The sequence below is a fragment of the Odocoileus virginianus genome, chromosome 2, assembly GCF_023699985.2.
Source record: "Odocoileus virginianus isolate 20LAN1187 ecotype Illinois chromosome 2, Ovbor_1.2, whole genome shotgun sequence".
NCBI classification, from domain to species: Eukaryota; Metazoa; Chordata; class Mammalia; order Artiodactyla; family Cervidae; genus Odocoileus; species Odocoileus virginianus.
This window is the reverse complement of record NC_069675.1, coordinates 21,027,619-21,055,195: the sequence shown is the minus strand read 5'-3', so window position 1 is coordinate 21,055,195 and position 27,577 is coordinate 21,027,619. Positions and strand designations below refer to the sequence as shown.

General features: G+C 42.8%; 2 protein-coding genes across 3 annotated transcripts in view; both read right to left on the bottom strand.

The window, feature by feature from the left end:
• The window catches only part of TMEM178A (transmembrane protein 178A), a 116,117-nt gene extending 111,741 nt beyond the window's left edge, over positions 1-4,376 (bottom strand). For both annotated transcript variants that reach the window (XM_020913688.2, XM_020913702.2), the window contains exons 1-2: positions 4,294-4,376; positions 1,883-1,971 (exon numbers count right to left, since the gene is read on the bottom strand). The gene's annotated coding sequence lies outside the window, so the exon portion shown is untranslated. The remainder of the gene's footprint in view (positions 1-1,882; positions 1,972-4,293) is intronic.
• A 3,551-nt stretch (positions 4,377-7,927) lies between these two features.
• LOC139036766 (EKC/KEOPS complex subunit LAGE3-like) lies at positions 7,928-8,428 on the bottom strand. The gene has a single exon (XM_070472619.1). It carries the CDS (start codon positions 8,426-8,428, stop codon positions 7,928-7,930), a length of 501 nt encoding a protein of 166 aa, XP_070328720.1.
• Between the last annotated feature and the right edge of the window lie 19,149 nt (positions 8,429-27,577).

The following is a 27,577-nucleotide window of genomic DNA, read 5'->3' as shown; positions in this document are numbered from 1 at the left end:
TTAAACATAGCCTCACCATATGATGCAACAATCACACTCCTAGGTGTTTACCCAAATGAGTTGAAAACGTATGTCTTCCTAAGACCTGCACATAAATGTTTATAGAAACTTTATTCATAATTGCCAAAACACTCAAGATGTCCTTCAGCCAGTGAATGGATAAATGGTGGTATATCCATACAATGAAATATTATACAATAACAAGAAATGAGCTATAAAGACATGAACAGACAGAAACTTAAATGCCTAGTGCTAAATGAAAGAAAACATAGCATACTATATGGTTCCAACTATACTACATTCTGGAAAAGGCAAATCTATGGAGACAGTAAAAAGTGGTTGCCAGGAGTTTGTGTTGGGAGGAAGAAGGGATGAATAGGTGAAGCACAGGGCATTCTTAGGGCAGTGAAACTGTTTTGTATGCTACTGTCATTGTGGACACATGACATGAATTTGTCAAAACCCATAGAACTAGACAAGGAGTGAACCCTAACTTGAACTATGGACTTTAGTTAATAATAATATATCAATACTTGTTCATCAATTATAATAAATATACCATATCAATGCAAGATATTAATAACAGGGGAAACAGGTGGGTATTTGGGAACTCTCTCTACTGTTTTTCACTTTCTTTGTTAACCTAAAATTGCTTTAAAAAATAAATTCTACTCATTTAAATAAAACAAAACATAATGAGCAGAAGTATTTTTTGGTGCAAGAAATAAGGAGTTGCTCAAAATAAAATGTGTATATGTCAAAAGAACACAGGATCCAATCTAAAAGAGCTCCCAGGAGCCAAGGCTGAATCAACTTACATAATAAAACAAATAATGATAGCATAGGGTTGTATAAAATCTAAAGAATAAAATATTGACAAGGCCACACTGAAATTAATAAGATACAATTCTTTCTTACAGGAGAATGAATTCCAATTAAGAAATGTAGAAGGAATGAGGGAAATAGAAAATCGCCATTAGAACACTACTATATAATTGCTACAGGCAAGATCTACTGATGAATGCTCAAATGAATGATGAAAGCTTGAAGAGAAACAGGATATTTGCATAGTCTCAAAATACTGTCCAAAAATTATTCATTACAATGGGAAAATAGTAACTGTACAATGAAGTAAAGCGGATATCATCTTAAACAAATGATCAAGGTTTCATCACTAATAATATACCGAATCATGTATCCACCAATACCATACCTGAGAGGGGTACAAAACCCCTAAAGTATCCTTCCCAAAATGCATAATTACAAGCACACTGTGAAAAAACAACAAGCTAACCCAAACTGAGCAACATTCTACAAAATATCTGATCAGACTCTTCAAAAAGATTGAAATCATAGAAGACAAAGAAAGGCATGTTCACATTGGATAATCTGAGGGGACTTTTTTATGTGGGATATTAGTCCCCCGAACAGGGATCAAACCCACGCCCCCTGCCATGGAAGGTAGAGTCTTAACTGAACCACCAGGGAAGTCCTGAGGGGACTTTATACTTTTTTTTTAAACTGGGGGGACTTTAAACAGGGGTAATTTAAAGTGTTGGCAGGGCATGGGAGAATCACAAAGGTTGGTCACAGTGACCAGCACGGAGCTTGAGGGAGAAGGAAGTAGTTAATGCAGCCTAGAGAGTTTGTGGAGAGGCCACTTGGAGAGACCTGTGTTTGTGGAGACCTGTGTTTGTGGAGAGACCTGTGACTTTCAGTCAAGAATACAGCCATCCTGATGTGACTCCCCCAAGGAAGGAGCCAGAGGAACAAATGCCCTAAATGCACTCTTCCCACTGCCTCCAGTCTCCTGCCAGGGCTCCACAAGGAGCAAAACCCAACCTGAAGCCGGAGGTAAGGAGTTCATGTGGCCCATACACACCTGTCTACTGGGTCAACCCGCAGGCTGGAGAAAGCAGAGCATGGACCTGGAGGGAAGCCATTCAGCACAAATCTCACAAAGCCCATAATCTAGAGGAGGAAGACAAACATAGTAATAGCAAACATTCACTGATTCTGGGGATCAGTTGAAATACAGTTGCCAACACATGAGTTAAAAAAATATATATATCAGAAAAGCTGCCTCAAAAAGGAAAACACATTATAGAAAAAGAGAGAAACAGGGGAGGGGAAAGTAATATTAGCATACTCTGTTAAACAAAATTAATATGCAATTGTAAGCATTTCAGTATTCATTCTATGTAAATGCATTTTGCAAATGAAATTATAGATTTGCTTGCAAACAGGAATCCTGCTAAATAAACGTAAGGTGCCATTATTTAAACAACAACAATAACTAGTGGATAATATTGGCAGCAGTCCCTACAGAAAGCTCAAGCTTCCAAGAAGATATCATCTATAAAGAAATGTGCACTGCTGGAAGCATCCCCACAGCTAGAAGGGGCTTAGCAAATGAGAAACATTTCTCTGGAGCCCTCCTTTGAACTGAAATTGATTGGCTTGCTGGACAGTAGCCTGATGAGTTTCAGGATGCAGGTTCAGAGGACAGACTCCTCAGGCTTACCACCGCTCACAAAGTTTCTGTGTGGGACCAGGACAAACCTAAACAGTTGAAGTAAATGACTTTCCAGCTCCGGTACTTGTAACTGTAAACAAGTCTGTGCTGTCCACTAAAGCCCCTACTCCCCATCATCCATAGAGCTGACAAAGCAGAAGGATGTGAGGGGAAGCTGAAGTCACTGGGTGTTTAGATCAGTTCTGCAGGACACAGCAAAACCCAAAATGGATTGTGACCTCCTGATAATCTTTCACAGCGAACCAAGTGATCACTGATTAAAAATAGCTTTGAACATGTATCGCACATCTATTTCAGGCCTCGTTTTATTTGGAATGCAAATACTGCTGGGAGCCAGCACTACATGAGCAGCAGCTGGAAATCTACTCAGACATTCTAGCCAATTCACGTCAAGCCCAGTTGGCGAAATGAATGCAGTATCAGGGAAGGAGAGATTGTTAATTATGCCCTACTGCCCAGTGGTTTTTATTATGGACACATCTGGACTGAGAGGTTCATCTGAAATCCCCAATTTCACTGCTTCCCGGAGCCTAAACCAAGTTTAAAAATTGATTTGTGAGGATGAGAGGGTAGGGCATACAAACTGCCTCACCCACAGACTCCATCCAGGTAGGGCTCTAATGAAAGTCTGTCCTAGTTTCAAAGGCTCTTTCATGCCTCGAGTGCTCATATTTTCATCAGTATTTCTTACCAGTCTCTAAAATGCAGTGTTTGGACAGGCTTCTCCATAAATAATAAATACACACATCCATCCCTAAACCTCAGGGCTAAGGAGTTTAGTTTCCTCCGCACCCTCAACCACCGCAGGCTGTGATATTTTCATCTCTCTGAAAGGAAGGCAGGCTGGGACCTTGTCTATTTCGACAGAAAGCCTTTCAAGGAATATCTATGCCTTGCATCAAGAGATACGGCTGTTCTCAGGAAAACTTCCCTCCAAATGATCGCTGGCTCCTGCTTTGGCGGCATGAGCGCCGGAGTAAAGACTGCACTGTGGGAGATGCCATCGTTGAGAAAGGAATTAAAGCAGATCATCAGTCAAACCCAGGGTGGCTATTCAAATGCTACTGGGCTTTATCTTTGTTACCAAACGTCAAAATTTGGAAGAGAGAAAGGTTCATTGAGGGCCATGCAAGAAGACGAGTGGCTCATGCCTTAAAAACCCCAAATTCCCTGAAAGGTTTCAGCAAAGCCCCTTTCTAGGAATGGTAAGGGAAGGGCATGGTTAGTTATTGCCAACTTCTTGGTGTCAGATCCTTTATTCTTGAGGCCAGGTCATGGTCAGGTAAGGATGTTCCTGTAAATCTCTATCAAATGAATGTTATTCTCTGTTCTGACAAAAATGGGCAAGGTCCCAAGGCACAACTGCCACCCTCTGAGGTCCAGGTCATGGCTGAGAGGAGGCAGATGTCAGCTGGTGGCGCCCTCGGGACCTGCCCTGCAGTCATTGCTGAGGGAGCCAGGTGCCCAACCCAGCTGGCCCTTAGGCTCCTCAGACCACCGGTACAGAGTGGGCCAGGTCTCACAGGCTGTGACCCAGGCTGACTGCGGCTGCTATCAGGCTGTGGCGGCAGAAATGCAGGAGACATTCACCGCTGCCTCGAGGCCTGGGCCTCGACTTGGCGAGGGCTCTGGAGCCCTGCAGGACACAGCCCCGGGATGTTCCCTGCCCCTGCTCCCCCGTCCCCCAGCTCATCCGTAGGCCCAAGGCAAGGTGAACCCGAAGGCCCCAGAGGAGAAGCCCGGGATCAACCTCTTACCTTGTTCTCCACCTGAAGACCAGCACTCCACCAGTGGTTGGCTGAAAAATCCCCTCACTAACGGTCGCTCTGTCACAGTTGGCTGCTTGTGGGCGGGGCCACTGCAGCCCCAACCAATGGCTGAGGAGGAACCCTGTAGCTCCTTGACAGTTGGTTCCTTATGGGTGGGGCCCATTGCAACCTGGACCAGTCGCTGAGCAGGATCACCTATCACTCCTGCTGACAGGGTGAGAGGGTAATGTCGCAGGGTCTCTGCTCCATGCTAAGGGCTGCTTGGGGTCAGGCTCTACACACTTTGAGCCAATGAGCCACTTTCTATTGCACTTAGACCTCAAGTAATACAGGTCACTAACCTCCCTACGCTCTAGTCCATCCTCCTGTGAGACCACCAGTATTCACCAAGTGGAGAGCATCATCAGACCAGGATGGACATGTAGAAACAGGCTCACCTTGGTGAGTCAGGTGTCCTTCCTGAGGCGAAATTGTTACCAAGCAAGGGCGGGCTGCCTGAGGCACACAGAAGCCAATACTATGGCATCAGCTTTTGAGGAAAGGACGAGCTTTATAATGAGATCAACCAGCAAGGAAACTGGAAGCAAAGTTCTCAAATCTCTCTTCTCCACCCAGGCTTCAGCTGACATTTAAGGAGCTAGGGGAATTTCAAACTTGGAAGCTTATTGGCTAGTCTTGAATTAGTCCGTATTGCAGGAAGCCAGATTTTCCTTATTGAAGTACACAGTGCTTCCTAAAGGGCACCATGGCAACATTTCTCATCTTTGAGTTTCGTGGCCTGAAGATCTCTGGCTCAGGGTTTCGGGTTATCGTGGAGACATGGGTTCCCATCCTGCACATGCTCAGTCCTGTCACTTAAAGTCTCCAGGTTTGATTAATCAACTTAGTTACGAGGCAAAACCAGTGTAAGCTGGTGCTGTTTCAAGCTGATTAATTAACATGTTATTTAAGGAGACAAAACTCGCTTAAGCTGATGGATGTTTTACATGCTGCTTCAATATCAAAAGTGCTGGGAATCTATGTTCCCTTACCCCCACCCTCCCTCAAACTGCCTGAATACTAAGATTCATTTTGAACCTGTTCCTTTATGCCAAACTTTCAAGGTTTTAGCCTTAAAATTTTTTTTTAAATTCAAGACTTAATCCTTATCTTTAGAGGAGACAGTCATGTTTTTATCAGTCACAATGGTGGCTAAGTTTCCAACCTTTTCATAACAGCAGGAATTCTGAAGGAGGAAGAAAGAATGGACAGGGTGAGAAGGGCTTGTCCCTAAAGAAAGGTAGCATGATTAAGACAATGAAAGCAAACTCTACTGGAGAGCCTTTTAAGTTTTGCCTAGAGCTAACCTTGCTTAGTCTAAACTATCTGCACCAGCTACTTGGTTGATGGATCAACTTTATAGCAAACAGTTTCTGATAAAATTGAGGAAAATCAATCAGGTGAAGAACTTGAAAATTATAGAGAGCTATATAAAATTTAATTTTAAAAGAATTTTGGAGCTGCCAGAGCTGCCTAACAATGTACCAATTAAAGGGGGCGGGTGGGGCGGGGGAGAGATTGTACTATTTCTTCCCCAGGAAGTATTTAAACCTGTTTCTGACCATAGTGCTAGACAGAGCTTGCTTTTTTTTTTTTTTTTGCCTTAGGCAGCATGGAACTAGACCAAGTAGAGGTCCATTCCAGCTCTGAGCTTCTCCTGGTTTACTCAGCTACCTCATGTGAGCCTTGTGATTCTGACTATAGAAGCTGAAATCCATGCGACATCACAATAGCCAAGCAGGCACACAGGTGCCCATAATTCACAGGATTAGGAAGTCAGGTCACAACTCTTCTGTACCTCTTTGAACTGCCTGGCATTGAAAGAGGACACTCCACACTTAACTAGCCTGGACAGGGATCCTTTGGAGTCAAGATCACCGTGCCAGACTCCTTGTTCTAGAAACAAACTTATTCTGGGCTGCCCAAAGCCCACAGGATAGAAGGTAGTTACTAGAGAGTGCCTCTTGCATTGCTCTAACATGAAACTAAATGCTTAGACTCATGCTTCCAGCTGGAGCTAAAACCAAGTCAAAGAAGAGAATGACAGTTTGGGGTCATATCTGAAAATTTGGTGGAATCCAGATTTGCTCAACACTAATGTTAAGGGTTGAGAAATCTGTATGCAGGTCAGGAAGCAACAGTTAGAACTGGACCTGGAACAACAGACTGGTTCCAAATAGGAAAAGGAGTACGTCAAGGCTGTATATTGTCATCCTGTTTATTTAACTTAATATGCAGAGTACATCATGAGAAATGCTGGGCTGGATAAAGCACAAGCTGGAATCAAGATTGCTGGGAGAAATATGAATAATGCAGATGACACCACCCTTATGGCAGAAAGTGAAGACCAACTAAAGAGCCTCTTGATGAATGTTAAAGAGGAGAGTGAAAAAGTTGGCTTAAAGCCCAACATTCAGAAAACTAAGATTATGGCATCCGGTCCCATCACTTCATGGCAAAAAATGGGGAAATAGTGGCTGACTTTATTTTGGGGAGCTCCAAAATCACTGGAGATGGTGACTGCAGCCGTGAAATTAAAAGACACTCCTTGGAAGAAAAGTTATGACCAACCTAGACAGCATATTAAAAAGCAGAGACATTACTTTGCCAGCAAAGTTCTGTCTAGTCAAAGCTATGTTTTTTCCAGTAGTCATGTATGGATGTGAGAGTTGGACCATAAAGCTGAGCGCCGAAGAATGGATGCCTTTGAACTGTGGTGTTGGAGAAGACTCTTGGCAGTCCCAAGGAGATCCAACCAGTCCATCCTAAGGGAAATCAGTCCTGAATATTCATTGGAAGCACTGATACTGAAGCTGAAACTCCAATACTTTGGCCCTACCTGATGCAAAGAGCTGACTCACTGTAAAAGACCCTGGTGCTGGGAAAGATTGAAGGCAGGAGAAGGGGACAACAGAGGATGAGATGGTTGGATGGCATCACTGACTCAATAGACATGAGTTTGAGTAAACTCCAGGAGTTGGTGATGGACAGGGAGGCCTGGCGTGCTGCAGTCCATGGGGTCGCAGAGTCAGACACAACTGAGCAACTGAACTGACTGAATGTTAATGGTGAAGCTTAGGTTCAGAAACAGCAACAAAGTATGGTGCCGTGGAAAGAACAAGTTTTTTGGAAGCAAATAGATTTGCATTCAGGTTCCAGTTCTACTGCAAGATCTTTGGCAATTTCTTTATGGCTTCCGGGCCTCCATTTTCCTCATAAGTAAAGTGAAGCTAGTAGTTTTTTCTTTGAGAAATTACATGAGAATTAAATTAGATAGAGAGCTTCTTAGGTGGCACTAGTGCTATAGAATCCACCTGCCAATGCAGGAGGCATAAGAGACTCAGTTTCTTTCTTTTTTTTTTTTTTTGAGGCACAAAAAGTGACTTAGTTTTATTTTCTGCTGTAATAAACACTGAAGCATCCCATGCCTCAAGTAGCAGGGAAACAAAGTGAACCAAGAGATACCAAAGGCCAGTAAAGGCAAAAACTTACACTCAAATAACAAAGTGGTGATGACTCTTAAGTTTGAATGCCCTATGCATTGCCGAGTAGGGGGCACAAGGTTAGGCTTCACCCTCTTTCCTCAGCCTAGGAAAGGTGGGATCCCAAGGCTCCGAATGTTCTGAATCACCTGGGAAAGCTGATCGAGGAACAGGTTGATGGGAATTCGGATGAAAGCAAGGTCTTCAGCAGTCCATCTAACAATCAGGTCATTGCCATTCACTACAAATTCCTTCTGAGTAATTCCTTGGTGGCGCTGGACATCTCGGAGCAGAGACCTGCGAGCCAAGCATGCCTCCAGCGGGGATTGGAAAGGCACTCTGACTTTGAATACCAGCACTCCACGTCTATGCCTTACAGCCACTGGTGCTACGTCTCCACCAGGTCCTGGGGCACGTGGGGCCCGTTCACCTCGGGGACGAGCTCTAGCAGCTTCCATCATGGCTCTTCCTCTGTTAGGGCCACCCTGGCCTTGTGGGGCCCGGTGACGACCCTCACCTTGAGCCCTGCCTGAACCCCTCTGGCGAGGACGCCTTCTGGAGCTCTGCTGGTTATCTTGGCCCCCAACACCCGAGCGTCGCATGGCTGCCCCACGTCTCTCTCGTACACCAACACAAAGGGGCGGACAGACTTGAGACTCAGTTTCAATTCCTGAGTCAGGAAGATCCCCTGGAAGAGGAAATGGCACCCTACTCCAGTATTCTTGCCAGAAGAACCCCATGAACAGAGAAGCCTGCTGGGCTACAGTCCACAGGACTGCAGGAGTCAAGACACGACTTAGCAACTGAACAACAACAACAAATATGTCTTGAAACAAATCTGCTATCCCTGCTTCAGGTTAAGGCTGCCTTAAGCCTACAAATGAGGCCTATTTCAGAGATGATTAAGTGGGTTCCCTGGTCAGCAGATAGTGTGTGGCCAAAGATAAAGCAGACCCTGAGAGCACCCGGCTTTATGTAGTCTGATAAGCAAACTAAGCTGAGAATTTGTGCTTTCTGGTGAGTGCAGGGAAGGCAGTGGGGCCACGAGTCAAAACCGAGCTAGAAATGAAAGAGCCAGCACTGCACAATGCTTGGTGCACTCAAGGGGGTTCCTGCCTTCCACAACTTCCAGGAAGCGTTAACAGATTGTTTTCCAAAAGCCAGGTTATTTCTCAGATTTTAAGAAATGAGAAGGTAACTACAGCAGGGTTTCTCTCCTAAGATGATGGGCAAAGGCTTTGATGAGAAATCCCCAGGAAGCTCAAGTCAGTGGGTAAAAGCCTGACCTTGGGGCCTGCAGACTTGTCGCAGCTGAGACCTCGTGAATGTCAAGGCGGGAGGTCTCTGAGAATGGCCGGGACCTTCACCCGCTGTGTCTCCCGAAGGACAGCCAATGCTTCCCCTACGGAAGCTTCTGCTGATATTCCTTATGACTGATTAATGCCTTTGAAGGCCAAAATGTTTTCACTGGTTACAGAGCAGTGTTAACCCCTCCTGGGTGACATCAGGGAGCCTTTGAGCTGGTTCCACAGCAGCCACAGGTTATCATTCTAATAGCCTGTTAAAAGTCTTCTACTTGGGACTTAAAATTGTAACTTGCTCCACTCAGTTGTTCCATTTTGTTTTGTTGGTTTGTTTTTTTTAAAGGCTCGGTGCTTTTCTTTGTAAACATTTAATAACAGGAATTAAGAAACAGAATGACTGCAGATGGAGCAGTGTTGTTTTTGTTCACTTGGGCTTTTTCCCATCAAAATGTGGTACCTTCTCCCTGTATTTTCCTTCCCAGTATGGAGAACTCAGCACAGTGACTGAACTCACAGGGATGTGAGAGGGTTGAGGAAGGCACGCAGAGGCATGGATGCAGGGCAGGAGCAGATGAGACGACGGACAAAGAGGAGGTGGGATGTGGAGGTGGTGGGAGGAAGAGATAGCCAGCATGGTTGGGAGATTAAGCCAATAAGTAAATATGCTGTGATAATAGGGGTCAATATTCTCATTGCTAGGGAAGGTATTTATAAACACTGAAACAGGAAAGTCTGGAAAACCCTGAGGGTTTAAGATTGAAACCATAGCATCAGTACGTACTTAGCTTTCATTATGTGTGTATGAATACATACATGCACGCAAATATAGAAATACTATAGATGTATGTGTAGATTATATGTACATACATTAACATGCACACATATATCTCATATATGTGTGTGTGTGTGTGTGTATATATATATATATATATATTTATACATATTTCCTATATCTGTCCACTGAGTGAATGACCTGAAAGCACTGATACCCATTAGCAATTAAAACTTTGAGTGCCCAAATCTTGGTCTCTGAATATACCCTTTATTAAAGGGAACCAGGGACTTAACCATGTGGTACTGCCAACGCAGGAGATGGGGGTTTGGTCCCTGGGTCAGGAAGATCCCCTGGAGGAGGAAATGAAAACCCACTTCAGCATTCTTGCCTGAAGAACACCACGGACAGAGAATCCTGGCACGCTACAGTCCAAGGGGTCACAAAGAGTCAGACACAACTGAGCACTTAAGCACGATGCAAAAGAAACCAGAGATCCTTGGAAAAATGGCTGATTCCAGGCCTACAAGAGGGAAAGTACAAGTTGAATCTGAAACATCATCTTATACTGGAACATAAGGAAATGTTTAATGAACAATGGGGATATGCAATAACGCGGATGAATTGCAAAAAGCGTTAGGCTGAGTAAAAGGATTGTTACACAAAAGACATATTAGTCCATCTGAATGAAGTTCTAGAAAGGATATCTATAGTGGGAAAAAACCAGAGCAATAGTTGTCTGGTGAGGGGAGTGGTGGGGAGGACTGGTGTACCCAGAAAGGGGCATTAGAGAACACTCAGTTATGGTAAAATTCTCTCTGGATAGAAGTCTGAGCTCTGCAGATGTACACACTAGTTAAAACTTCTCAAATGGTACACCTAAGATTTGTGTGTTTCCTGTGTAAATGTTACCTCAAAAGGAAAGAAGACAAACTGGAAACATATTAAACTACAGTTGTTGATATGTGTACTGCAGCATTCAGGGGAAAGTATACTGACTGACGTCAGCAAATTACTTTGAAGTGCATCTGCCAAAATGAAGTGAATCAATGGATGCACAGAGAGATAAGTAGATTTGTGATGAAGCAAGTATAGTAAAATGTTAATTGTACAGTCCAGATGATAGATGCATGTGTTTCCTGTAGATTTCTTTTTATCTGTCCTGTATGTTTGAAAAATCCCATAATAAAGTGTTGGGAATTTTTTTAAACCTTGCCATGGCCTAAGAGTGGAATGACTTTACTAAGGTGAAACAGTATAAGACAGGAAGTTGGACCAACTGAGAAGCCCAGACAAATTGCACTGGGGTATTTTCTTCCTAGAGTGTGTCCTTAAAGACATGAGATAGAGGTACATCTATAGGTCAGTTCTTCCTATCATCCCTAATGTTGAGATCAATAAGAATGACTATCCATCTGACCGTTGACAGATAGATTGCTCTTATCCACCAAATCAGCCTGATCATTTTTACTTCCTCTGAAAGTGTTGCCAGTTAAATTGCATGAAAACAGTGTGTTTGAATATAAGTGAATGTCCTTTCATTCCTATTCTAGATCAGTAGGTATCTACTGAAGACTAGGCCTCAGATTTGAATATATTATTTTTTGCTAGTATATTATAATGGTAATGCATGATATATTATAAATAATGTTCTGCTAGTTGCTTTCACCTGTTATATCCCTGGACAGCTTTCTATGTTCATACAAATAAATTACATCATCTGCAAAATGGGAACATGATAATTGTGAAGACAAATTTAATATTTATAAATAACTTACAGCAATGTCTGGCACATAGTAATTGTTTAACTAAGATGAGCTATTGCTATTTCATTGTAAAGATGTTGTGTAATTTATTGATGGGCAGGTTACTGTTAGTTTTTCCCAACTGCAAATACTGTGGAATTAAAGTCTTATACCTATATACTTATATATGTAAATATTACTAGGATAAATTCCTAAAAGTGGAAGTTCTGGGTTACAGAAATTGTACCCTGGGCCAATTATGTATCTACTGTCTCTCAGCCAAACCCCATCCTCCTACACTTTTTTTTCCCCCAACCTGGGCTAGGAATTTGTAAACTCCCTTTCCCAGAATTTCCAGCTGACCTCTTTCCGGTTTCCAAGAAGATATTGCCAAATTAACCTTCAAAATGGTTTCATCACTCCTGCAACATCACCTTGGATGTTGCAGAAGAGGGATTGGTCCTAGCTTGATGCTAACTTGACTTTTTTGATGACTGCTACTGCTTTCTGATAATACTGTGCTATGTTTCCACTCTGTTTTGATGTGTTTGTGCAAACAATTCTCAATTATTAAATTTCATTGAAGTGTAAAAAAAAAAAAAATGGTTTCATCAGTTTGAATTCCTAGCAACAGTCTATCAAAGTGTCTCTTTGCCTAATTACAAAGTTTTCTAAGTAAGAATCTTCAGGGGTGGGGCCCAGGCATCTGTGTTTTCTAAGAGCATCACCTAATGCACAGTCAGATGGAAGCCACTGTTGTAGATCTGATTCTCAAAGTGTTTCCCTCGACCAGCAGTGTGGGCACCAACTGGGAGTTTGTTAGGAATACAGAAATCTCAGGAGCTGCATCTTAACAAGATCCCCAGGGGATTCAAATGCATATGAAGGCTTGAGAAACACTGTTCTATAAAGGAATCTGTCAGATGAGTAGCAACCGATCGTGTACGTATATAATTTGGTGGCCCTAATTGCTGAAGGAGAATACAAAATCAAAACAAAAATTGAGTACAAACTGAATATTTATTTACAATGAAATAAAAAGTCATAGTATTATAAAATACTAATTTCTAAAACTGAAAAACTCCACAAACATCCACAAAAATCGGGGGTGGGGTGGGTGGTGCGTGGAGGGTGTGAGGGGGCAGCAGAATGACAAAACATATTTCCTAATGAGCTGCCTAAAGTACACGCACAATATTTTTCCAAATTGTTAGTCATCTCTTCATATAATTTTTTATATAATCTTTCTATAAGGAAATGAGAAGGATAATTCAGTCTACTAGAAATTTATTTATTCATTATGGATAATTGAGAAAAGTTTTTTCCCAACTTCTAATTCATTACAGTGTCATGTAACATTTTTAGAGTTTTGTCAAATTTGGGCTAAGCTCTAACCAGTTTCCTTCACCTATGAGCCAAGAGTCATGGCATTTCAGGCTCCTTTTGCAGTGGCTAATTTTAAATACCAATGACACTCATTAACTTTTCTGTAGTCCATGTTCTCATGCAGACCATTACTTTTATCCTCCTTCTGTTCTTTGTCCTGGAGTGTCCCAAATTACATAAACTTCCTCTCATTTTTGTTATTGCTTTGTCTATGTTTTCTTTGCTGTTTTGATCCTGTTTCCTATCTTTTTGATTTTGACCATCAGAGTCTTTAGCTTCCATTGTGATAAGAGTTTTCAATATTTTAAAGTCTCTGCTACTCTTTTTTTTAGTTTAAATCATCAATTTCCATCAAGATACATCCTTCCTTTCCTCTTTGAGTTTTAGTCTATCAGCCATTCTGAAAATGGATACAAAATTGGTCCAAAATTAAGGCATGCATAAGAGCAAGTCAAATGTATTTTTAAATTGTGTCTATAATATGTTGAGCTACATAATAGTATAATCAAATTACTCTTATACTACATCTATCACCTTACTGATGAATATAGGAGTTCTGTTACTAGAACCCTGTTTCTTGAGGACTTTTTAATGCATTGTATCAATACTGCATGCTGTTTCATCTAAAACCAATACAATTCATCTCGACAAGATGTGTCAGATATGTTAAGACTTACTCTGTGATGTATAAAACCTGCAAAATCAGAGACTTACTGCTTCCAGTACTGCTTAAAGGTTTTTGCCCCTACAAACACAGACATTCTGGAAAATTCTATTTTGAGCACACATAATCAAAACAAGGGAAAACAGTGTGTTTATAATTATACATGCTGCTTTATCGAGTATATTCCTGCTGAAAGAACATTTCCATTTTGTTTAGGCATCACTGAGAACTGAATCCTCCATTTATAACTTTTCATGTTTGATGACTGGACGAATTTTTAACAGACTAGCTTCTGGCTCTGTACATTTCAAAATCTTGTCTCTCTCCCAATCCCCACATGCTTCTGGTGCCGAGTATTATAGAATAAGTTTATTCCAAGGCACCATCAGTGGCCTTGCCCCTTCATGCCACACTTAGTGAGAGAGCATGCATTGATATCAATACAATGCATTAAAAAGTCCTGAAGAAAGAGGATTCTAGTGACAGAACCCCTATATTCATGAATAAGGTGATAGATATGGTATAAGGGTAATTTGATTATACTCATGTCACTCAAAACATTATAGACACAATTGAGAAGTGTTTTGACTTGTTCTTGTGCATGCCATTCAGCAGAGGGAATAGTAGAAATATTTCTGGAAGCCAGACCTGTATTAGAATAACTAGTAACAATGCAACTATACACAAAAGTAACTCTAGACTATATGGAAATGTATCATTAATATCTTCAACCCAATTTCTCTTTATCTGGACCACAAAAGTGCCCTCAACCAATTCAAGGCCACCCCACACCTAGGGAATTGTAATGAAGGGAGAGTGGGGAGTAATAAGAGATAGTTGTCTTAACCAATTTCAGTTAAAATATTTTACTTTTTGAAACTTTACAAAAATATACGACCAAGTAAAAGATATTGATGGGGCTCCTTCCAGGGCTTCTGAAAAGAGCTGTGCAGGCAAAGATCCTTGAAGCTTAAGCTTCATTAAGTTCACAATCTGTCCCTGCAGAGAAGCACATAGGATCAAAATGCTAAAGCAGAGAAATACTTCAGAGATCCCTAGTAGAACCCCCTTGAGACAAACACGGGGAAACTGAGGCCCTTGGAGGTTATATGACTTCCCCAGGATCACGATCACCCATGGGCTTAGTAACAGAGCTGGAACTAGACTCTTGACTCCAAGCCAAGTGTTCTTTCTCTAGAGTGCTTGTAGACTTGCAGTTTTTCCCCTTAAGAATTTTATGCTTTTTTAAAAAATTTTTTTACTGCAGTGGGTCTTCACTGCTGCCCTGGGCTTTCTCTAGCTGTGGCAAGTGAGTCTACTGTCTAGTTGTGGTGCAGGGCTTCTCATTGAGGAGGCTTCTCGTTGCAGAGCACAGGCTCTGGGGTGCAGGCTTCAGTAGCTGTGGTGCACAGGCTCAGCTGCCCCATGACATGTGGAATCTTCCCAGACCAGGGACAGAACCCATGTCCACTGCATTGGCAGGCAGATTCTCAACCACTGGACCACCAGGGAAGTCTAAGACATTTTACACTTTGAGAGCTAAATTTATGCCCAATGAAGGAAATAAAATAATAGAAGGGGTGTCCCTTCAGATTTCATTTAGGCAAAGTGTCCAAAAAATACCCCTTTATCCCTGTGACCAGTCTCACAGCCTCTCAAGAAGTACTTGCCAACAGAGATAGTTTGCTGGTCCATTGGATCTTACATGGCAAAGAAAAAAGAAAATTCCTTCCATAAGTCATCAGTCATAAAAACATGTTGATGAGATGTAGTTTGATACTAAAACAGGCATTCTCTACCCCAAAGAAGGAAGGACTACCTAATGCTAATACTAATGCTGATGCTAGCCTATTACATGGGTCTCACGCTGTGGCTCTCTTCTGATTTGCGCCTTGAGAGAAAGATTTAATATCCTTCATTTAAATTACATAATCTGTTGGGTTTTCATGGGCTGCAGCATGTTTCTATACTAAATTTCAGTGTAGTCATTTCCACTGTGAAGATTTATTTAGTCTGACAATTCACACCACACAATTAACTTAAATATCTTCTATCTGGGCTATATTCTATGGTTCTTGTGCAAGCAACAATCACTTATTGGATGCCCCTGCTGTGCTGGGCCTTGTGATAGGGGAAATAGAAGAGGCATGTGACATCAGTGAGGAACTACAAAGATGAAAGACACAAGATTTTGCCCTTGTGGAGCTCCTACACAAGAGGCAGCAACTGATTTCTGACCCAACCATTGCAATACAATATGTTAGAGTCTGAGAGCGCGGAGGAAGCAAGGTGTCACTCACCCAGAGACAGGGGAATTCAAGGAGGCTCTGGGCTTCCCTTGTGGCTCAGCTGGTAAAGAATCCACCTGCAATGCGGGAGACCTGGGTTCAGTCCCTGGGTTAGGAAGATCCCCTGGAGAAGGAAAAGGCTACCTACCCAAGTATTCTAGCCTGGAGAATTCCATGGACTGTATAGTCCATGGGGCTGCAAAGAGTCGGACATGACTGAGCAACTTTCACTTTGGAAAGCTGACCTTTGAGTTAATTCTCAAAAGCAAATGCTCACCAGAGAGAGAAGAGGAAGGGCATTAAAAGGAGAAGGGCCAAACTGTGCAAAGATTTGGAGATGTGAAGGAGAATATTTAGGAGACAACTAAAAGTTTACTAGGGCTATAACCTGGGGGAGCCTGGAGGCAGGTAAGGTAGTAGCAGGAAAAAAAAATGTGAAGAGTGATATATCCACCTGGTCTTGGTGGACCATACTAAAGAGTTTGAGCTTGCTTCTGAGGCAAGAGTAAGATTTTAGGCAGTGTGATGACATAATATGTGTTTAGGAAAGCCAAGTGTAGGAGGCAGGTAGTGACAATGCTGTGTGTGGCAAAGGTCCAGGCAAGAAATAAAGAACCTGAGCTGGGAAAATCCCAATGACTAGGATGACAGCACCCACTGCAAAGGATCTCAAGAGGCATCTTCGTATAACCATCTCACTGTAAATTCTATAACTAGAATCGTCAGGCCTGGATGACTGGCCAAGAGCCCTCCCCATCTTCTTTCATACCCCAAGTATTTGTTTGCAACATAAAGTTCCCAAATCACCTCTATAAGTAAATAAGTATCCCAAGATGACTTATATCTGGTCATTCTCTCTTGTTCCAGCCTGATGATGTCACATGTCATTCACTTTTTTTCTTTTTCACAGTCATCAGGGTCCTATGTAAATGGGCCAATATGTCCGATTTGTAGAGACAACATTCATATAAGAGGTTTGGAACCTGAGTCAAACAAGGAAACACAGAAATGTACTGGCCTAGTGGGAATGAACGTATCCGTTTATTACTAGGACAGCGAGCACCCAGTAATCCCCCAAATGCAGAGTGTGTTGGTAAAAGCAAAATTGGAGAAAAAAAGATTAAACTTTAAGTCAAAGGGGCCTCTGCTCCCATCCCAAATCTGTGTTGAAGCCAGAACACTCAGGCATGTCTATGATAAATGGGCCCTCAGAATGGACTGCAAGTCCATTCAGCCACTGGGATGGATGAGGTCTGCTGGGGGCAGCAGGAGAAGCGGGGAGTTACCTACCTCTTCCCCATGAGCAGTCGGGCTCAGGGGGCTCTCTCAAGAGAGAGGGAGAGGAAGAGACGCCTAGCGGTTTTGTCCAGACAGTGGGAGCCAGAGGAAGTCAAAAGCCTTGCCTTAGATGCACTTATCCTTATCAGTCAAATGTAGCCAAGGAATTTCACAGATTCAGACCAGTCAGATTAATCAGGAAGTCCCAATAAAAGGATGTAGAGAGGCAGAAATGCCTTCCCCACATGGTAAGAGGTGCAGATATGTTTGGTGAAAGGCAGAGGTAGACAAATAGTATATAGAATGCCCAGGAAATCTGGATTTCAGAAAAATAACAGATAATCTCATAGTATAGTGAAGTGAAGTCGCTCAGTCATATCCGACTCTTTGCGACCCCATGGACTGTAGCCTACCAGGCTCCTCCGTCCATGGGATTTTCCAGGCAAGCGTACTGGAGTGGGTCGCCGTTTCCTACATGGGACGTGCACTAAAAAAATGTATTCATCGTTTATGTGAAATCCAGATGAAACTGGCATCCCACACTTTATGAGATACAGCTGACAGCCCTAGTGGAAGAATCTTCTTCCACAAGCTAGATGTTCACCTTCCCACATCTGAATTAGAATCTCAGAGTTCTAGAAATGGAGAACTTTGAAATCACCCAGTCCATCCGCTTAAATGTATCTGTGATGAGAGTGAGGAGACCCAGAAAACTGCAGTAACTTGACCCAAGGTAACACTTTGAGCAGACCAGGGCATAAAATACAAATCTGCAAATCCTATCTCCCCCTCTGCCACCTTAAGCCCCTTCATCCCTTGGCTCACTAGCTCCTGAATTACATGAAAATTCCCTAAGGACAAAGAGAATTATTTTTTTAATACCTTCTCCCAATGCCTAACACAGTGCTTTATGAGCCCTGGCAGCGCAATCAATACTGTGGAGTGGCAGGCCGTGGGGCCAAATTACCTGGATGACTGCCACCTCTCTCCTCTCCACTCACAGTTTCTGTGTCCTGAGTTGCTGAACCTGTATGGAGGGGTTGCTGGGAGGTTGGCACAGCCTCCAGCCAGGTGTGAAAATTGTCCCTGCCCTCCTAAGAGATTGTGAAGTATGACTTGCCGAATAACACACAGCCTTTGGGGAGGATCCCCTTCACTGAGGAAATGGGTTTGAGGAAAACACAGCTGAGACCTTCGAGCTTCTGTGAAAGGCAGTTGTATTTTCATCAGAAATTTCATCTTCCTCCACAGCAGATCTTTGGCCAGGGCTGCCAGCAAAGAGCCAGCTGGACTTGGAGTTCCTTCTCTCCTTTCCCTTGCCTCCCTCTTGTGGACAAGCAAACAAGCAGTTAGCACAAGGGAAGTGAGGAGGTGAGGAGCACTCACACACATGCTCAGACTGGTAGATCCATGTGTCTGCCAAGTATGGCACTTGTCCATCTTGCCCTAGACTGCCTCGGGCACTTCCCACAGCCTGCACCACTGTGTCTTCTCCTTGTTCCCAGGACCCTGATCATCTTCCCCCAGTCCCAGCCTCTCCTAACTCCTTTTCCCTGTTCCTGACCTCCTTCCACTATAACCCAACCAAGACAGGCTTCTTGGCATTCTAGTGCCCCAGCAAGTAATTCCTTACGCCTCCATGGAATAAACTGCATCATTTCAATCGGAAGAAGCTGCCCTGGGGACTTCTCTGGTAGTCCAGTGGTTGAGAATCTGCCATGCAATGCAGGGGATGAGGGTTTGATCCCTAGTTGGGGAACTAAGATCCCACATGCCATCAAGCAACTAAGACCGGCAGCTGCAACTAGAGTCCATGCACAGCAACAGAAGATCTTGCATGATGTAACTAAGACACAATGAGCCTAATGAACAAATATTTTTTTAAAAGAAGCTGTACTGTCTTAAACAGAATACTGAGATGCTTACTGATGATAACATTTGGACTTCCCCAGTGGCTCCATTGTAAAGAATAAGTCTGCAGTGCAGGAGCCACAAGAGACAGGGGTTCGATCCCTGGAGGAGGGCATGGCAATCCACTCTGGTATTCTTACCTGGAGAATCCCATGGACAGAGGAGCCTGGAGGGCTACAGTCCATGTGATCTCAATGAGTCAGACACAGGACTGAAGCAGTTTAGCACGCATGTACGTAAGCACCTTTTTGAAACACATACATTATCTTATTTACATTCATACTTTTCACAGCAAACCAACAAAGTGAACACAGTGCTTATGTACATTTTACAGATTAGGAAATCGAGGTTTGGAAACATTAAGTAATACACTCGAGATTTTTCTGGGATTCGTACTCAGAAAATCTGACTCTAGCCTCTAGAAAGCCCTACCCAAGAGGACTTCCTGCAGCAATGGAAATGTTCTGCATTGTCCAAAGTGGTAACTATGAGCCACGAGTAGCTACTGTCTGAAATATGACTGTTGCAACTGAATTTTAAATCTGATTTCATTTTAATTTACATAATAGCCACAAAGGACTAGTGGCTGCTCTGCGACTAACACAGCTTAAAGTATAAGCCCTATGCTATTCTGGCTACTTGTTCTCCCCTTCCCCATATACACCACATGCACGTGCACATCCTGAGTGGGTTAGGGAGATATTTTGCTTACATCATTCCCCGGGCCCTCACTCCACACAGATTTAAAGTGAGAAAATTAATAGCTGAGTTATGTCCTCTTTGATGTAATAAGGCAAGGTGAAAGTGAATCTGTGAGGTAAGAGGAGATCTTATCCTCGCTCTGCTAGTGATAAATCCCATCATTTCTCTGGGCCTCAGTCTCTGCCTCTGGACAAGCACAGATTATACTCTCTGATCTCAAAAAGCAGATCCAGCTTTAGTGTTCTGCAGTTAGAACGTGCCCCACAGAACCCTTCTCTGACTCTCAAGGAGGCACGCTGAAAATAAGAACCCCAGGTGAGAAGTCTGGCACCAACCGTGATTACCTGAAGGAAGAGTCAGCAAGCATGCTTGATTGTGCACACTCAACACCCCATAATATATGGGGTTCTTTTTTTAGAACCCTAATCAGAGATTCCATTTGCATAATTAACATCTTTAGGAATAATTGCAAATGACACATCTGTTCACAATCGGCCCCTCCTTGGCAAACTGTGTGTAATAAACACAGCTTCTTCAGCTCTGAAAACACTTGGTGACTGTCCTTTGCTTGTTGCTTTAGTCACTTTTCACCTTGAGGCTGTAATAACCCCATGTGACCTATTCCTGCAAGCTCACAGCTTTGCTGCCAGCCGTGCTCAAACAAGACTAGGACTTGCTTGTGACAACTACCCATCTTGATGGGCTACAGTGTATGAGTTCTTAATCTTGGCTCCCTAAATATGCTCCTTGAAGGTTTCAAAATATGCACAAAATTTTATGAAGTTCTGAGTGAATATACTTGTGTCTGTATGTTTTGGGAAGTGGGTTCATGGCTTCCATTTGAGTTTCAGTGGACTTCCATGATCCAAAAAATTGTTATAAATGACATGCTCCATGATCTCATTCATATGAAAGTCCAGAATGGGTAAGTTTATGGAGATAGAAGATGCAGCCCAAAACTGCGTTAGCATGCTTTTGCCTCTATGGAATCTTCATGCCACCTAGCTACTTATGATGATACATAATTTCCTGAGATATATGGCCCTTTCTTTCTGACTGTGGCTTTCTCCCCAACCAGCTTATCTGTTTTCTCACTTCACTGAACCAAGCTGAACTGCTTGGAACCCTCAAGGGACCCCTTTATCCTTTTCGCTTAAAGTCTAAGCCAGATACAGACCCAATCAGCTCATTAGTTTTATTTCCCCTCAGTTCCACACTGGCCCAATTTAGCTCTTCAGAATGAGGTTGCTGTCTGCAAAAGGCACACCTAGCTCAAACAGAACTTCGACAAAATAACTTATTCCATCTGTGAGCTGTAAATGTAAATTTTCTTTTGCTCCTCTCACTAAAAGATTTCCCTTCCCCAGTACTAGATAAGGAAGGAGGGGCCTGATGCTTATTTTGAACCAAGGGGATATTTATCTAAAGGGGGAAGGCTGTGGGTGGTCTCCATGAAGCTGTTGCCTTGAGAAAGAATAAGGGACACCTTCATTAGACTTATTCAACTAGAACAAAATCAGACGCAACAGGGATTGGACGGTGTAGTAGATTAAAGGCTGGTGTCTGTTTCTCTGCCTTGAATCTAGGCTGGCCCCATTATTTTTTTCACCAATCGAATGTGGCAGAAGTGCCACTGTAGGAGCCCCAGGGCCCAGTCCTCGGGAAGACTGGCAGCATCCTCCCTCTTGAAACACTACCTAAAAATGTCATATAAAGAAGCCAGTCTAGCCAACTCGAATGAGAGGCTGATGGAGGAGAACAAGGTACCTCAGCTGACAGCCAGTACCATGTGGAGGTCAGCCCCATGAATGAGGCCGTCTTGGACCTCTTCCTCCTCACTCCCAGTTAAATACAGACACTGACATGAGACCAGGTGAAGACAACAGAGGAATCACTCAACCACCGTAGAGAACTCTGAGAAATAACGACTCACTGTCGTTCGAAGTCGGTACATTTTGAGATGGTTTGTTATAAACCATAGTAGATAAATAAATGAAATGATGAACTAGGTAACATCTAAACATGCTTCGAATATAACTCTGTGTTTTGAGAAATGTTAGGTGGTGGTGGTGGAGGGAGTTGATCAAGCTCCAATCAAGCTCTTTCTTCTACTTGCAGCTCTCCTCTCCATTAACGACCAGTTGGTTTCCACTTGTGTGGGTTGCTGATCTGCCACATGAGGAAAACAATGAATGCTCCCAAAGGGCCTCTGAGGAGGTCATCTTCAGTGACTCTACTGTGACAGGCTGTCTTATTTGAACTGCTGCAAGATGCTCTACGGGGCCAGGATCAGGTGCTCCCCCAGTCAGGAAGTGCTGTGCCTGGGGCTTTGGGATTTACATTGAACAAACTTCAGTTCAGTCGCTCAGTCATGTCCGACTCTTTGAGACCCATGAGCTGCAGCATGCTAGGTCTCCCTGTTCATGACCAACTCCCAGGGTGTACTCAAGCTCATGTCCATTGAGTTAGTGATGCCATCCAACCATCTCATCCTCTGTCATCCTCTTTTCCTCCTGCCTTCACACTTTCTCAGCATCAGGGTCTTTTCCAGTCAGTTCTTTGCATCAGGTGACCAAAATGTTGAAGCTTCAACTTCAGCATCAGTCCTTCCAATGAATATTCAGGACTGATTTCCTTTAGGATGGACTGGTTGGATATCCTTGCAGTCCAAGGGACTCTCAAGAGTCTTCTCCACCACAGTTCAAAAGCATCAATTCTTCGGCACTCAGCTTTCTTTATGGTCCAACTCTCACATCCATACAAGACTACTGGAAAAACCATAGCTTTGACTAGACGGACCTTTGTTGGCAAAGTAATGTCTCTGCTTTTTAATATGCCGTCTAGGTTGGTCATAACTTTCCTTCCAAGGAGCAAGCATCTTTTAGTTTCATGGCTGCAGTCACCATCTGTAGTGATTTTGGAGCCCCAAAAAATAAAGTCTGTCACTGTTTCCATTGCATCACCATCAATTTCCCATGAGGTGATGGAACCAGATGCCATGATCTTAGTTTTCTGAATTTTTCATTTAAAGCCAACTTTTTCACTCTCCTCTTTCACATTCATCAAGAGCCTCTTTAGTTCTTCCTTGCTTTCTGCCATAAGTGTGGTGTCATCTGCATATCTTAGGTTATTGATATTTCTCCCAGCAATTTTTATTCCAGCTTGTGCTTCATCCAGCCCAGCATTTCTCATGATGTACTCTGCATATAAGTTAAATAAACAGGGTGACAATATACAGCCTTGACGTACTCCTTTCCTGATTTGGAACCAGGCTGTTGTTCCATGTCCAGTTCTAACTGTTGCTTCCTGACCTGCATACAGATTTCTCAGGAGGCAGGTCAGGTGGTCTGATATTCCCATCTCTTTAAGAATTTTCCAGTTTGAATAGATCTGCCATATGACCCAGCAATACCACTTCTGGGCATCCACACTGAGGAAACCAGATCCGAAAGAGACACGTGCACCCCAATGTTCATCACAGCACTGTTTATAATAGCCAGGACATGGAAGCAACCTAGATGCCCATCAGCAGACGAATGGATGAGGAAGCTGTGGTACATATGCACCATGGAATATTGCTCAGCCATTAAAAAGAATTCATTTGAATCAGTTCTAATGAGATGGGTGAAACTGGAGCCCCACTATACAGAGCAAAGTAAGCCAGAAAGATAAAGACCATTACAGTATACTAACACATATATATGGAATTTAGAAAGATGGTAACGATAACCCTATATGCAAAAAAAGAAAAAGAGACTCAGATGTATAGAACAGACTTGTGGACTCTGTGGGAGAAGGCGAGCGTGGGATGTTTCAAGAGAACAGCATCGAAACATGTATATCTAGGGTGAAACAGATCACCAGCCCAGGTTGGATGCATGGGACAGGTGCTCGGGCCTGGTGCACTGGGAAGACCCAGAGGGATGGGGTGGAGAGGGAGGTGGGAGGGGGGACCGGGATGGGGAATACATGTGGATCCATGGCTAATTCATTTCAGTGTATGACAGGAACCACTGCAATGTTGTAAAGTAACTAGCCTCCAACTAATAAAAATAAATGGAAAAAAAAAAAAAGAATTTTCTAGTTTGTTGTGATCCACACAGTCAAAGGCTTTGGCATAAGTCAATAAACCTGAAGCAGATGTTTTTCTGGAACTCTCTTGCTTTTTCAATGATGCAATGGATGTTGGCAATTTGATCTCTGGTTCCTCTGCCTTTTCTAAATCCAGCTTGAACATCTGGAAGTTCACAGTTCACATACTGTTGAAGCCTGGCTTAGCAAACTTGAGAGAGTGCTAATATGGGGTGTCTAGTGGGAGAAAGGGTCTTCCCCAGTGACTCAGTAGTAAAGACTCCACCTGCAATGCAGGTGGAGAAGGAAATGGCAACCCACTCCAGTATTCTTGCCTAGAGAATCCTGTGGACAGAGGAGCCTGGTGGGCTGCCGTCTATAGGGTGGCACAGGGTTGGACACAACTGAAGTGACTTAGCTGCAGCAGCAGCAGCAATGCAGGAATCATGGGAGATGTAGGCTTGATCCCTGGGTCTGGAAGATCCCCTAGAGAAGGACACGGCAACCCACTCCAGTATTCTTGCCTGGAGAATCCCATGGACAGAGGAGCCTGGTGGGCTATGGTCCATGGGGTCGCAAAGAATCAGACACAACTAAGGTGACTTAGCACGCACACACACAGGGGAGAAGGACAGCAGGGATGGATATGTGGGGATGGAGTAACAGTCCCCCTTCCCCCGACTTCAAACTCACTGCACAGGACTAATTTTAAATCTCTAAGACAAGAGGAAGAGGAATTATGCCAGGAGCTGGAGAAGATCTTAAAAAAAAAAAAAATCTAGGTACACATTCTGCTTTAGAGCTCAGCAGAGAGTCTCTCTTCCTGTCCTCACCCTGCCCCACTCTGCCACACAACAAAGCAGCTCCAGCTTCCCAAGAAGTGAAGACTCCGAGGTACTTGCGTGCATGCGTGCTAAGTCGCTTCAGTTGTCTGCAATTGTTTGTAACCCTAAACACTGTGGCCTGCCAAGTTACTCTGTCCATGGGATTCTCCAGGCAAGAATACTGGAGTGGGTTGTCATGCCCTTCTCTAGGGGATCTTCCCAACCCAGAGATTGAACCTGTGCCTCCTGCATCTCTTGCATCGCAGGCAGATTCTTTACCACTGAGCCACCCAGGAAGCCTTCCAATGTGCTTAGTGGGGTTTATTCTCACTGAGGGCTCAGTCATCCCACACAGGGCAAGGGCCCCTGACAAAGGAGCCAAAACAAATGAGCAAACTCATTTCTGAGCCCAAGGGATATACCAACACCCTGGGGACCCCCTTCAAATAACAAGAAGAGCCTCTGAGGGGAAGGCGATGGAGGTCCAGCATGGGCAGACAGAGATCTGTCAGGAGCACCAATGTGAATGTGTCCAAACACATACACACAGGCTTGTTACACAATGAAATTTTTCAGTTTCTATTCTGAGGGTCCGAGGTCTCCATGACCCTGAATCAGATGTTCCAACATTATCCAGATGTTTTGTACATTCTTCCATTTCCAAAAGCTGTTTTTCTACAGGTGTTTTAGGTTATGTGAAAAACAAAACTCCTTTTCCAACTTGGGTATATGTTTTAACTAAGTCTGAAGATAAAGCTGTGGCATGGAGGTTCAGAGCTCAGAGAGATAACTTAGATCCTCTCCTCCAGCTATTCGCCTTTTGTCTATTCATGGCAGAATAATACAGAGATTCTAGTACAGACATTTTACCTCAAGGAGGACACAGACTATATTATGTTCTTATTTCAAGAAGGGAAATACAACCATAAATATCATGGACCAGGTTACAGGAAATAAACACAATTTGCCTGATTCAACTAGTTTCTTGTTATGACTTGTTGCTAATGGTTTACTACAGCTATTCCTCTATTAGTCTATCACTAGGGGAATGCTCTATGAAAAATTTTTAAGTACACAGTTAACAACTTAGTAATAAATGTAAATTTTAGAAATCTTGTAACCCAGCAATTCCACTCTTAGGTATATACTCTGAGGAGAAAACCTCATACATGGGCCAGAGGAGACTTCAACGAGAATATGTATTGCTGTATTGCTTGTAGTAGGGAATAACATGTTTATCAGCAGGGTGGAGTGAAATAAATTTGGAGTTATTCATACAAAGCAATACAACACAGCAGTTAAAATAAACTAGATCATTAAACTAGATCAAATGGTACAACATGAGTAAATTGCAATGTAATGCTATTTGTAGAGGTGAACCTAGATTATCATACTAAGTGAAGTAAATTAGAAAGAGAAAGACAAATATCATATCATATCATTTCTATGTGTAATCTAAAATATGACACAAATGAACTTATCCATGAAATAGAAACAAACTCACAGACATAGGGAACAGATTCTATGTCCGTGAGAAACAAACTCACAGACATAGAGGGGAGAAAGGGGGAAGGATGGATTGGGATTTGGGGATTAGCAGATGCAAACTATTATATATAGAATGGATAAACAACAAGGTCCTGCTGTATAGCGCTGGGAACTATATTCAATATCCTATTAAGTCATATGGAAAAAATAGCAGAAATTAACACATTGTAAATCAACTATACTTCAATAAAATAAATTTTTTAAAAAGTTAAATTGAGTTACAAATGCATTTTTTAAAAGTTTTTAAAGGATACATAAAAAATATATCCCAAGGGTTAATACTGAAAGTTTACCTTCAAAGAGGACTACATAGTCTTTCTGCATTTGTATCTATACAGTAAAAGGATTTTAATGAACAAGGAAGATAAACTCTAATGTGGTACAAGCTCTTCTCTCTGGAAAGAAAAAGGAATAAAACTGTGATTGGAAGTCCGGGGATGTAACTATATTGCAACATTTTGTATGAGAGGAAGGAAGAAAGGGAGAAAGGAGGGGAGGGAGAGAGAGAGGAGGGAGGGAGGGAGGAAGGAAGAAGGGAAAGGAATCAATGCTAATATGACAAAATAGCAGCCCTTCAATCTAGGTAGTTGATTCATGAGTGTCATTATATTTTTTCACAGTTATTTTTTTAATATTTAAACCACTTTTCAATTTTAAAATGGACAGCTTGCCAGCAAAAGGATTTCACCCCCTCTGCTATAGTGCCTACTTGCTTCCTGGGTTTATTAATGACCAAGGCACAAATAGGCATATCCTTGTATTAAATGCTTAAACCCATCTCTTCTCATCCCCACACAAGCTACTCTTACTCAACGTTACATACATGCATCACCTTTAGTTTCCGCAGAAGATACTAGCTCCAGGAGACAGGATTAAAGGGAAAGGGAGGGGCGGGCGGGGGACATGAAACCAAATCCTTGTAAGTGAGAAAGAAACACTTGCTCTGTTAGAGCCCACTTTGGAAAGCTCTGTGTTTCTGTCACCTCGGGCACTCTGATTCATTCCGAGCATCTCCCCCAGATACAAGTCATTTAGCCAGCCAACAGGAGCAACAATTACTGTTGGCTTAAAAGATTGGTTGATTTCTCCGGTGTCTATTTGCCTGCAGTTCTGGCTCTCTGACAAATCAAGTCAGATCAATTTGTACCCTAAAGAGTAAATGGGAGGATGTGATTATTTTCTGGTTCAATAGAAAAGCATTTCATTTCAAAAGGCGACTGCATAGCATTTCTTCTGAGATTCACTAGGAAGGGGTCAG